The following is a 13,479-nucleotide window of genomic DNA, read 5'->3' on the forward strand; positions in this document are numbered from 1 at the left end:
TTGCTTGGGGCCTCACCAATTTGCTCAGATTGTCTTTGATCCCCCAGCTTCAACCTCCCGAGCTGCTGAATTACAGTTACATGCCACTGTGCCTGGCAATAATTCATTCTTTGATTATTGAATAGGTTGGGGTGAAACATTTTTATTGTATAAAACACTCATTTTTCAAGGAATAGTGTAAACTTAGCATATGTGAAATGAAATACTGTACTTGATGAATTTTTTTTTTTTTTGCCTCATGTCGTGGCCAAGGTGGACCATGGTCTAGATGATGGTATAGTTTGATAAATTTTTGACAGTTAATCCCAAAAACAAATTATTGTCATCCCAGGGGGAGGCCTTTATCCTGTCCTATTTAATGTTTTTACTAACATAAGTAAGAATTCTTTACAGTAAATAAAAACAATGCAGGTAAATAGTTTTACACATAGCATAAAGCTGGCAGGGGTACTTAATATACCTAAAAATAAAAATATATTAAAAAATAAAGCTGGGTGTAGTGGCACATAACTGTAATCCCAACTACTCAAGAGACTGAGGTAGAAGGATTGCAAGTTCAAGTTCAGCCTAGGCAATTTAGTATGATATCCTGTTTTTTTCAAATTTTTTTTTTTTTTTAAAGGGCTGGGATATAATTCAGTGCCACAGTACTTGCCTGGATGTATAAGGTCTGATACTGAAAAGAAAAAAATTCTGGATGTTATGAAATAGGTCAAAACAAATAAGATTAGGAATAAATACAAAATGGTAGACTCATGGGAATGATCTTTTACTCATTGAGTCTTGAAAAAACATAACGTGATGGTACATGATCCAAATTCCTCATATTATAGATGGGCTTAATAGCAAAGGCTTTTTAGGCAAAGGCACAGTGTAAACAAATAGACTGACAAAAATCAGTATAGTGTTAAACTATGTTAATAAATGTGTTTTTCAGAATTAGTATAAATGGTTTTGGATATTGACAAACATAGAGAAGGGTAGTTTTGGTGATATAGGATCTTAAAGTCACGTCATTAAAAAAACTGTTGAAGTACCTGAAATATTTTATCTTGAGAAAGAGAATTTCCCTCTCTCTTCAGATACTTTCAAGGGTATATCATACAATAAGGCATACTTAATCTTTGTGATTCTAGTACACAAAGCTGGTTTATACAGAATTCTTTTTCTATCCTAACCCTCTCCAAGTTGCCTTTGCTAAATTGTTCTTTAATAGTATTTCATCTGAGAAATTCTAAGGAATCATCATATGGAAATAGTTTTTGTAGTTACTAAATCTGTAGTTGGAGACATGTTCATAATTGGAAGTTGTATGTGAAAAACTCTTTTAGACTTTAGTACCAGGAAAAATAGTTTTCTCTGGGCTTTCTTTCTTTTTGAAATGAAAAACAATTATTAATATTTTTTGTAGAAACATCCTAGCAAAACTTAGTAAATTGTATAACCAATATATTTGCTTCTGCCTCTTTTTCCTGTTCCTGATTATTACAACATTTATTAAATAAATGACTTAGTAAGTAAGTAAACATTTTAAGTACTTTGGGTGGAAATTCTAAGATACAAGTTTAGTTTTACTACCAATTATTTATTAAGCATTAGAACTTACAAATTAAAGTAATTGTTTTGTGATAATTACTTTCCCATCAATGAAAGCATCCTAGTACATAAGCATATGTCAAACTGGGCAGATGTTAATGTTGTTTACAGAAATTTCTATAAAGGGATTGAACTAGAAAAATTTTCAGGCTTATTGAAAAGTTATTTTTTTTTTCTTTTTCTTTTTTAGTTGTTGACAGACCTTTATTTTATTTATTTATACATGGTGCTGATAATCGAACTCGGTGCCTCACACATGCCAGGCAAGTGAGCCACATCTCCAACCCAAAAGGTTATTTTTCTGTCATGCTTCAGCATATATTTAGGAGAGGTATTCCAGTTTACGAGGTAGTAAGGTTTAGCTAACCTGCTAACTAAAGTTCACTGAGAAAAATATCCAAGGGAAGTACATTGAACATTTAGGTAATAAATTTTTATTGAATAATTGCTAAATATATGATTAACTTTGTGTTAGAATCTGGGTATATTATCCCTTCCAAATTAAATTACAATGTAATGGATAGCCAAACAATTAAATTAATCACTATGTTATAACACTGTGCTCAAACAAATATTTTACATATGGTTAGTTAGCTCATATGATTTTTTTAAAGAGAGAGAGAATTTTAATATTTATTTTTTTTTAGTTTTCGGCGGACACAACATCTTTGTTTGTATGTGGTGCTGAGGATTGAACCCAGGCCACACGCATGCCAGGCGAGTGCGCTACCACTTGAGCCACATCCCCAGCCCCAGTTCATATGATTTTTAATAAGAGTTGACATTCATTAGGAGAAAAATGTTAACCCATTTTGTCCCAAGATTTCAATTTTGTAGGTGTAGGACACCTATAAAAATTTAAACCTATCAACGAATATGCCACTTAAGGTAACTTTGAAATAATATTTGAGTAATATGTTCACAGAATTGAAAACTTGGGACTTAATGGGGTAATAGGCGTGGCATGATGTGGAAGTGAAGTACCAGACTTCAAAGCCAATATGAAGCTTTCTTGAGTTGTAACTACTGTGTTTCTTTTCACATTCTTTTTAAAAATACTTTATTTTAGTTGTAGTTGGATGTAATACCTTTATTTTATTTTTATGTTGTGCTGAGGATCGAACCCAGTGCCCTGCATGTGCTAGATGAGCGCTCTACTGCTGAGCCACAACCCCAGCCCCCCCTTTTCACATTCTTTATCTTCCTTTGAACTTGCCATTGAGTGGAACTTATTCGCTCCAGTTGTATATTTGATAAAATCATGTTGAATTTCGGAATCCAGCAAAGGTCAATATTACTATGGCAAATTTGGGTCTAATTTTGTAGGACTAAATAGAAATGTACCACAATATTTTAAGTGTACTTAGTATCACTAAAAACTTGTTATTAGGAACAGCAATGTATTTCCAAATTGTGAACCCTCCAAAAAAAAAAAAAAAAGTTTTTTATCCTTTCAAAGTTTTTTATTACCTACTTTTCACAGATATTTAGTACGTGGCATTTTCATTTGGTTCAGCTTGATTTCAAATTAGGAATTAGAAACTGGCCATTTTAATTTATTAATACATTAGTTCATTCAGCATTTATCATGTCTATTACTTAACAAACCCTCTACTTGATTCTAGGACTGTGGAAATGATTGTCACTTGCTTTCCAGGAATAACAATCTGAAAAATAAAAAGAAAAAAAAAACTATGAACCAATAAGTGTAACATATTATAACATATGCACTGATAGTGGTAGGCATAAATGTATAGCACACCTACTAAATTTAACTTAGTATCTGTCTTTGAATGCATACTATTCTTTCTTTTTCTTTTTTTTTTTTTTAAGGTCCTTTTCCATGTGATATATGTGGACGTCAGTTCAATGACACTGGAAATTTGAAACGCCACATAGAATGTACTCATGGTGGAAAAAGAAAATGGACTTGCTTTATTTGTGGAAAATCAGTACGAGAAAGGTGAAGATTTATCTGCATACACAGACAAATTTTAGCACTTTTATGTAAAAAATAATTATTATGAATTTGGCTTATGAAGTGTAGAGTAACTCAAGACACAAAATACCTGAATACTGCTTTAGTTTAAAATATAAAGAAAAAGGAAGAAATTATATGAAATATTGTAGCTAATGATATGGAGCCAGGATTTGCAGGTTTAGATGATTGATTTAACTTACATTTCATTTGTTTTTGAAATCCCACTAAAATATATTAAAGGCATTATGTTTGCTTTTTAAAGACATTAAGCTACAAAGAGAAGAGAAAGATAACATGGCAGCTCAGGTTTGAAAGCTATATAGCAGGTGAATCACTTCTAACTGACTTAGTACATCTAAGAAAAGACAAATCCCAAAGGACCATGGGAAATGGAAAAAGCCTAGTTTGTCACAGAATCCACACAAGGTATGGGAACTAGCAGTATTGAGTACCACTGGAACTCTCTAGTGAAGGAGAGACAGATCAAAAGCACTAGAGTAAAAACTTTGAAAGTTTTCAAAGTTAGATCATTAGATTCTTTTCCATAGACCCAATGTGCCATTTCTGCTGGGCATCAGCCCTTTTCCCAAAAGAGGATTGCAGGACTAGAATATGCCACAATGTTATATGATTAAATGCCTTGTGAATGTTGAAAGGAATAAGCCCTAGGGATTCTTCTGCTAATATCTTGTCCCTATCACTGAATCATGAGCAGATAGTCAAAGATTATAAGATGTAGAGGAAAACCTTTAACATGGAAAATAGATTACAGCACAAACAGAGGGGGTGGGAAAAGGACTGTAAGGAAACAGATTATGAAGAAAGAAGAAAACTTTTTTCTTTTAAGTAAACAATTACTAATTGTTTTCCCAGTTGAAGATTCAGAATCCATTATATAAGGGTAGGATACTGTAGGAAAGGATCACTTAATAAATCTCCTAGAAATTCAAAGCATGATGGCCAGAGTATAGATATCAATTGGAGAGCTAAAGGATAAATAGTGAAGGAAAAAAGGTACAAAAATATAAAAAATAAAGATGAGATCATTAGAGGATCAGGGAAATCTAGCATCTGAATAGGAATTTCAGAAAGAATAGAAATAACATGGAGGGCTGGAAATTTATTTTTAATAATGCAAGATTATATCCTGAACTGAAGAATATCAATTGCCAGATAGAAATGACCCAGCAGATGCTTAGGTCATTAGATGAAAATATACATCACTGATATTTCAGAGCACCAGAGACAAAGAAACTTTTTATATGCTTTTCGTGGGGTAGGGTCACATACATTGAATAGAATTACTTGGAGTTTTCTCAACAGCAACACTAGAAATAAGATGATGTAATAGTACTTTGAAAATTTGGAAAAAAAATAATCCCATCCTACAGTTCTTAAAAGAAAACATTTGCATCTGAGAATAGAATTTGACACGTTTTCATGGTGTTAAAAAATAGCTTTTAATGTCCTATTTCTCATGAACTAATACAGAGTGTGTACTACCAAAATGCAAGAATAATCTCACAAAGGGGAAGACAAGGGCTACAGGAAAACAAAGTTCTAACATAGGAGACAAGCAAAGGGCATTGACAGGAGGATAGTACATGAAAATACCAAAATGTCAGATATGTGACATATGCAATGGGTAGTCCATATTGGTATTAGTGCGGTCTAAGACTTGTTGAGGGTTGTCATTGGTTAGATTACTTGCTAGCATTTTTATCTTTTAATTAGGAGAACAGAATACTAGAGGAGGTCTGGTTTATTGCCTCTATTCACTCTCTTTAGAACTTCTGTATGCTAATGTTAATTAAGGATATTTAATTTCTTCCACAGAAATTTTATTTTGGGGCTATCCTCAGAATAAAACAATAACAAAAAGGGAATAATTATGTCTGAGGAGGGAGTAAAAAATGAGATTAAGGAGAAGCATTAAGTCTTAATCTGCACATGAACTTAATGCTATTTTAAACAGTACATATAAATTTTATACACTCTTCAGGATGTGAAAGTTTCATAGTCTAAAGCAGTGAGAAATGTCTTTTTCTTAAAACAATAGATGGATATGATGGAGGTATAGGAAAATCATTTTAGTACATTATATAAAATCATTTATAGATAGAAAAATACAGACTATTGTTTGGGCATAAATTAATTTTTCTACTAATAGTATTTCTGTAAAAATAAAAAGTAAGCCAAAAGAAAAACAAAGATAATTCTTCTATCTTTTTACTATAACTACTTAGAAGGTAGGGGTCTGGTTATTTTGGGGGGGTATTTTCCTCAGTGCTGGAACTGTTACTTGTCAAGTGTTGGTGGTCCTTGTAGAAGTGCACCATCTGCTGGTGCTGGTGGAGCTTGACTTTCATTTCATATTAAGCCTTTTAATGAGACTGAAATTAAAAACAAACTACTATTGACAGCTAAAAGCCTGCAAGTCTTACTTGCTTTTCATTTCCTTTCCTCTGGTAAATAACATGTCCATGTTTACTTAGCACATTAGTATGTGGGGAAATTCTGAATGTTAGAATTTCAGGGACTGCTGGTTGTGGTTTACTTGGAGCTGTAATGGTTATACACTAGCCCATCCAGGTCAGTGGGACTGGAAGACTTAGGAAGAGCAAAAATTATATCCTTTATATAGATTCCTTTTATACATCACCACCTGAAACTCAGTAACACCTGTATTGTTTTCTTTGCCTTAAAACATCTAACAAGTAATGAGCACACATTTGGAAGGAAAAACTGATAAACTGAATTCCTTAAATATTTTCAACCTTCTGTACTAAAATCCACATACGTTTTACCCAATTCAGTAGTGATAATTGAGCATTTTTTACTTACACTTCTTCAAAGTGTGCTTAAGTTGTACAGTTAAATCTGTAAGCAACCAATAACAAAGAATGCCACAATCAGTGTTTTTAATTTATTTTTAATGAGAAAGACATGACAAGCATATTTGTGTACTGCTGAGAGTAAAAATATTGTAGGAAAAAGAATTGCTATTGTATCTCTAGCTTTGTATACCATTCTATTAATCTTTCTGGAAATTTGTAGTATATACATGGGTATATAATAAAACTTTAAATTTATGTATTTTTAACACAGAACTACTTTGAAAGAACATTTGAGAATCCATAGTGGAGAAAAGCCTCATCTTTGTAGTATTTGTGGACAAAGTTTTCGACATGGAAGCTCATACAGGTAAATAAAGCTATTTTTCCCTATGTGAGGTAAGATACAATTACATCTCCATTTTTATTTATTTCTTATAATGTTTTTTGTTGAATATTTCTAAACATGATATATAAAGTTGTACAAAAAGCTTTCTGTTCTCTACAGTTTTTAATATTTATTTGCATTTTAAAGGATTCATAAAGAATATTATTAAATGTTTCCTCATTGCCAAATTTACTAAAGGTTTTACTAAGTTATTATTCTAATATTTATCTATTTTTCCTTGAATGAGAATTTATTTGGAACCTTTTTGTTTCAAATTTGGTGTTGTTTGTTTGTTTTTTTGTTTTTGCTTGCAGTACTAAGGATCCAATCCAGGGCCTTTGAGCATGCTAGGCAAATGCTAAATCATTGAGTTACGTTCCCATCTCTATTTCTTCATTCTTCATTATACAAGAATATCTTTAGTATAAAAACATGGCAAGTTTAAAACTCTAGAATTCTCAATTTTATGAATGAATCTCTGACCACATTTGAAGTTTATGAAAATGTTTTTCTAGATATATAACTGCTTTTTGGAAATGCTTGTATCATTTTAATTTTATGAATGGTTTCTAGAATTTTAGTCGTAAGGCTTTAGTGTTTACACTTTCATTTATTATTTTCCTCTTAAATTTAGATAGATTGTTTTTCCTTTAGATGCAGTCCAGTTAGATTACTGATTTTAGTTATGGTAGAATCAACACTTATTTTGGCAACTTGAATGAGAAAGCTCTTCATTTTACTAGGAGATATATGTATATACTGTATATGTGACAAAAGATAAGTGTGTGTGTGTGTGTGTGTGTGTGTGTGTATAGACACACATTGTATATATAATAGATTGTAGGGATAGAAGAATTCAAGTTAAATCAATTTTAATAATCGAAACCTTTATAATCTGTGTTTGAATGACTATAAAAGGAGTTCCATTTTCCTCAACTAGTGCAAAGAGTGGTAAAGTGTAATTTTCATAATGTTGAGTTCTTTTATAATACAATAAATTCTGAACTATCAATTTATAAGTGGTATCACTTGTCTTCTGGAATAGTACTAATCTTCAGTTATTTGCTGTGTTATTTGCTATTATTATTATCATGTGTTTAGTCATTTGTACAGTTATTCCATTTGTCTGATTCTATTCCTGTAATATTCCTCCTTTCGATGTTTCTAAGACTTGGCCAGTCAGATAACAACCCCAGATATTTGGTAGATTCATGAAATAGATTTAAGATCTAACAGGTTGGGAAGAAATATTATCCAAAAGTGGTTTAAGCATGTGCAAATGTTAAAATGCTTTTTTGGAAGTGATGAATAGAACCCTGGGGCCAATCAACAGAAGACTGAGAAAGGCTCTGAAAGTCAGATAAAAGACAAATAGTACCTGAAGGAGGTTGGGTAGACAGCCCATTTTTCATTATTTATTCATTTTCAAGTATTTGTCATCAGTTTCAGTGGTCTGCACTTTTTTTTCTTTATAGGCTTCACTTACGAGTACATCATGATGACAAAAGATATGAGTGTGATGAATGTGGAAAAACATTTATTCGTCATGACCACCTTACAAAGCACAAAAAAATACATTCAGGTAGGCTGTATTTTGTTTTTCTATTTTCAGAATTTTTTAATACCTAAAAAGAACATCAACATTTTCTGAAAGAAGCATCTAAAAGAGAAGTAATTTTATGACATTCCCTGAAATTTTAATCATATATTTGGTCACCCTTTGTTGACTACAAAGTATAGTTTAAAATTTAATTTTAAACAAATTCTCAAAAAATTTGAATTTGCATATCATGGTGATATGTGGAATTATTGCTATTGTCACATCCCTAACGGAAGAAACTGTGATAATATTTCCCACTTTGATTGTATTTGAGAAATAGTTAGCAAAATTTTGGTGTTTTAAAGGAAAATGATTGTAATTGTTTATGTTATACTAAATTTTGAAAGCATCTTTGGAAAAAGAGTATTTTAATAATCTTGATCAATTTCAGATCTTTATACTGTATTTATAATTTTTACATTCTGGGGATTTCTTTCATATTTTCCTCTTAGATTGATGTTCAGGAAGTTCTAAGAGAGTCAACTATGTGAGCACAATAATGGGAAAGAGCCATCTCTAAGAGCACAGTAGAACAGGTGATTATTCTAATAAGCATAATTTAAAATATAAAGTATACAACAAATAATAGTTATTTTCTTAAATCATATCAGTGAGGCAGATTGCAGTTATTTTCAATTTTTTGTAATTTTTAGGTTTTTTTTATTTTTTTACTATTGGGGATTGAACCAGGACACTTGACCACAGAGCTGCATCCCCAGCCCTTTTTTGTATTTTTATTTAGAAACAGGTTCTTGCTGAGTTGCTTAGTGCCTCGCTTTTGCTAAGGCTGGCTTTGAACTCAAGATCCTCCTGCCTCAGCCTCCCTAGCCACTGGATTACAGATGTGCGCCACCACACCCAGCTGAGATAGTGATTTTTAAAGACCAAGTATTTGTAGCTAAATGTAAAAATAGGAAATCACCTAGGATTTTTCATTACATTTGCGTTTTGGCTCATTGCAAAAGTAAGAAATCCCACAGATGAAAATCTTTCAAAAGCAAAGTACAAAGATCTGAAATGTTCAGGTCCTTTTTATAAATAGTAAAACAGTCTCTTTTCAATGTAATGTATGTTCATTTGAGGTGTTTCACATCTAGACATATATATCTATATAAACAACTAAAAAATATCCTGGGTTTTAAAGTAATTTCATTTATTTTGCTCTTTTACATTGAAAGGTAAGATTTGAAATCTAGAGCAGAAGGCTGTTAATTTCTTTTCCAAGTGGATAAAGGATTTACATTCGTGAAATTAAATATAGATTCCCTAAGGAAAGATGTTTAAGAAAGGAATATAAAGGAAATAGCCCAGAATAATAGGTGGTTTTACTTTCTTGGTTTATTTCCTAGCATGTGATCTTATTGTTTGGTCATTTATTTATGGGGGGAAAAACAAACTGAAATGTATACTATAATCAAAGTATTTGGAACTTTATTTTTAGGTGAAAAGGCTCATCAGTGTGAAGAATGTGGAAAATGTTTTGGTCGTAGGGATCATCTCACTGTTCATTACAAAAGTGTGCACCTTGGTGAGAAAGTGTGGCAAAAGTGAGTGAAAAAGTAAAATTTTTCATAATTACTACATAGGCTGAGTCTTGATTGAGGAAGAGTTAGAGCTTTTTGTTTAATTAGGGATAGGTTAATCAGCTGTTTTTTTTTTCTAGTTTATCATAGCTTCTTTATAGATCTTAAAGAATTGAGCAAGGCATATTTTTTCCTACTTATTTTCACTGAATTGAAGGAGTAAGAGGTGGTAGACATAGACTTTTACTTAAATAATACTCTTTTGCAAATATCTTAGTCCTCACAATTAAATTTTACATTTGAGATTATTTAACTCAAAAATACTCTTAGGCACTACAGTATGCTGCTCACTAAGTTAACTTTTGGGTAATTTATAGTTTTATGTCTATGATAAAAATGAGGGGCAAGTATTTCATTCGTTGAAATTTATTTGATTTATAAGTGCAAATATCAAATATTTATTATAAAGTGAAATGATGAGAGCATTGTCAACTTTTTGATGAATGTGAATTTTGAGATTGCTGCAGTTTCTAATCAGCCTCAGTATTTGTTTCTTTAATGTTTTAATTTACATAAAGTAAAATTTTCTCTTTTTAGAGAATAGTTCTGTAAGTCATATAATCACTACCATCAGAATACAGACTATTTCCATAACCTCAGAATTTGTACTCTTTGTACTCAGTTGCTCTTCCCTTTAGCCCACTATTGATCTGTTTTTGTCCTATTAATTTTTTCTTGTATATTTAAATAGCTGATATTAAAAAGTGATTTAAAGATCGTAGCCAACTTTTTCTTCTATCAGACGGCGTGTCTCTGATTTGATATCAAGCTCCTTGATCCATTTTGAATTCACTTTTGTGCATGGCAAGAGAAAGGGATTCAGTTTCATTTTGTTGCATATGGATTTCCAGTTTTCCCAGCACCATTTGTTGAAGATGCTATCCTTCCTCCATTGCATGCTTTTAGCCCCTTTATCAAATATAAGATAGTTGTAGTTTTGTGGATTGGTTTCTGTGTCCTCTATTCTGTACCATTGGTCCACCTGCCTGTTTTGGTACCAGTACCATGCTGTTTTTGTTACTATTGCTCTGTAGTATAGTTTGAAGTCTGGTATCGCTATACCGCCTGATTCACACTTCCTGCTTAGCATTGTTTTTGCTATTCTGGGTGTTTTATTTTTCCATATGAATTTCATGATTGCTTTCTCTATTTCTACAAGAAATGCCGTTGGGATATTGATTGGCATTGCATTAAACCTATAGAGAACTTTTGGTAATATCGCCATTTTGATGATGTTAGTTCTGCCTATCCATGAACAGGGTATATTTTTCCATCTTCTAAGATCTTCTTCTATTTCTCTCTTTAGGGTTCTGAAAGTTGGCTACAATCTACATTCGGTGGGGTCGGGCTCCAAATTCCTCAATAGGACACCCATAGCACAAAAGTTAATAACTAGAATCAACAAATGGGACTTACTCAAACTAAAAAGTTTTTTCTCAGCAAAAGAAACAATAAGAGAGGTAAATAGGGAGCCTACACCCTGGGAACAAATCTTTACTCCTCACACTTCAGATAGAGCCCTAATATCCAGAGTATACAAAGAACTCAAAAAATTAGACAATAAGAGAACAAACAACCCAATCAACAAATGGGCCAAGGACCTGAACAGACACTTCTCAGAGGAGGACATACAGTCAATCAACAAGTACATGAAAAAATGCTCACCATCTCTAGCTGTCAGAGAAATGCAAATCAAAACCACCCTAAGATACCATCTCACTCCAGTAAGATTGGCAGCCATTATGAAGTCAAACAACAACAAGTGCTGGGGAGGATGTGGGGAAAAGGGTACACTTGTACATTGCTGGTGGGACTGCAGATTGGTGCAGCCAATTTGGAAAGCAGTATGGAGATTTCTTGGAAAGCTGGGAATGGAGCCACCATTTGACCCAGCTATTCCCCTTCTTGGTCTATTCCCTAAAGACCTAAAAAGAGCATGCTACAGGGACACTGCTACATCGATGTTCATAGCAACACAATTCACAATAGCAAGACTGTGGAACCAACCTAGATGCCCTTCAATAGACGAATGGATAAAAAAAATGTGGCATTTATACACAATAGAGTATTACTCTGCATTAAAAAATGACAAAATCATAGAATTTGCAGGGAAATGGATGGCATTAGAGCAGATTATGCTAAGTGAAGCTAGCCAATCCCTAAAAAACAAATGCCAAATGTCTTTGATATAAGGAGAGTAACTAAGATCAGAGTAGGGACGAAGAGCAGGAGAAGAAGATTAACATTTAACAGGGATGAGAGGTGGGAGGGAAAGGGAGAGAGAAGGGAAATTGCATGGAAATGGAAGGAGACCCTCAGGGTTATACAGTGGAGGGGGTAGAGAGAGAGGAGGGGAGGGGAGGGGAGAGGTGGGGAGGGGGGAGGGTGGAGGATGGGAAAGGCAGCGGAGCACAACAGACACTAGTATGGCAATATGTAAATCAATGGATGTGTAACTGATGTGATTCTGCAATCTGTGTATGGGGGGAAGGTGGGAGTTCATAACCCACTTGAATCAAAGTGTGGAATATGATATGTCAAGAAATTTGTAATGTTTTGAACAACCAACAATAAAAAATTTAAAAAAAAAATACAAAAAAAAAGTGATTTAAAATAGTTGAGAATCTGAAGGCTTCTTTTTATGGATTTTTTAATATAACTGGAGGAATAAGAACCAGCAACAAGCTCCATACCTAAAAGTATCCATGTTTCTGTAGAGTTCTATGCTTTATTCATATGATAATTATATGTACAGTTATAAAATTGGAACTTATTTTCATTATTATTAAAAATTACATTGAAAAATGCAAACATTTTTATTTTCTTAGATATAAAGCAACCTTTCATCAATGTGATGTTTGTAAGAAAATTTTTAAAGGAAAATCAAGTCTGGAAATGCATTTTCGGACACATTCAGGTAAGACTTAATGGGTACTTCATATATACTTTGGTGAGGTTATTCAGGAGTAAAATATGCCCATATTTGTTCTTGGTTAAATCATTTTCCTCATTAAGATGTCTACTCATTATATTGGAGTTTATGTGAATAAGCAATATTGGTCTTCTAGTCTGTACTGTATTCTAAAAGCTTCAGTACTTTTGAATATCATTGTTTAGAATTTGGAAAATTATTCTCCTATGTGGCTTATTCTCATCCATACATGTTTTGCTTATGTAATCCTCAGAGTAGTGATTATATATTTACTTCAACAGTTGTCTTGTTGAAACAGTAATACATTAGTTAAAATTGGCAAAAACTGATAGAAATCTGGGATTGGATTTTAGCCTTGGTTCATATTTTTAAGTCCAAGGTAAATTGTCTTTATAAGATCTTTGTGCTGTAGTATAGCATATAAAGTGTACAAATCTTAATGGACAGATCAATGAGTTTTTGTAATTAATATGTCAATGTAGCCACCCCTCAGATCAACATGTAGAATACTGCCAGGACCCCAGAGGCATCTTCCTTGTCCCCTCCTTGCAGAGATAATGACTAT

General features: G+C 32.7%; 1 protein-coding gene across 1 annotated transcript in view; it reads left to right on the forward strand.

Moving 5' to 3' along the window:
* Positions 1 to 13,479, forward strand: part of Zbtb41 (zinc finger and BTB domain containing 41) — a 46,183-nt gene that overhangs the window by 12,609 nt on the left and 20,095 nt on the right. Inside the window, exons 6-10 of the mRNA XM_027945678.2 lie at positions 3,430 to 3,559; positions 6,686 to 6,781; positions 8,275 to 8,381; positions 9,841 to 9,946; positions 12,811 to 12,899. Coding sequence (XP_027801479.1) covers positions 3,430 to 3,559; positions 6,686 to 6,781; positions 8,275 to 8,381; positions 9,841 to 9,946; positions 12,811 to 12,899 — 528 coding nt within the window. The remainder of the gene's footprint in view (positions 1 to 3,429; positions 3,560 to 6,685; positions 6,782 to 8,274; positions 8,382 to 9,840; positions 9,947 to 12,810; positions 12,900 to 13,479) is intronic.

Source organism: Marmota flaviventris, chromosome 12 (assembly GCF_047511675.1).
Source record: "Marmota flaviventris isolate mMarFla1 chromosome 12, mMarFla1.hap1, whole genome shotgun sequence".
Classification (NCBI taxonomy): domain Eukaryota; kingdom Metazoa; phylum Chordata; class Mammalia; order Rodentia; family Sciuridae; genus Marmota; species Marmota flaviventris.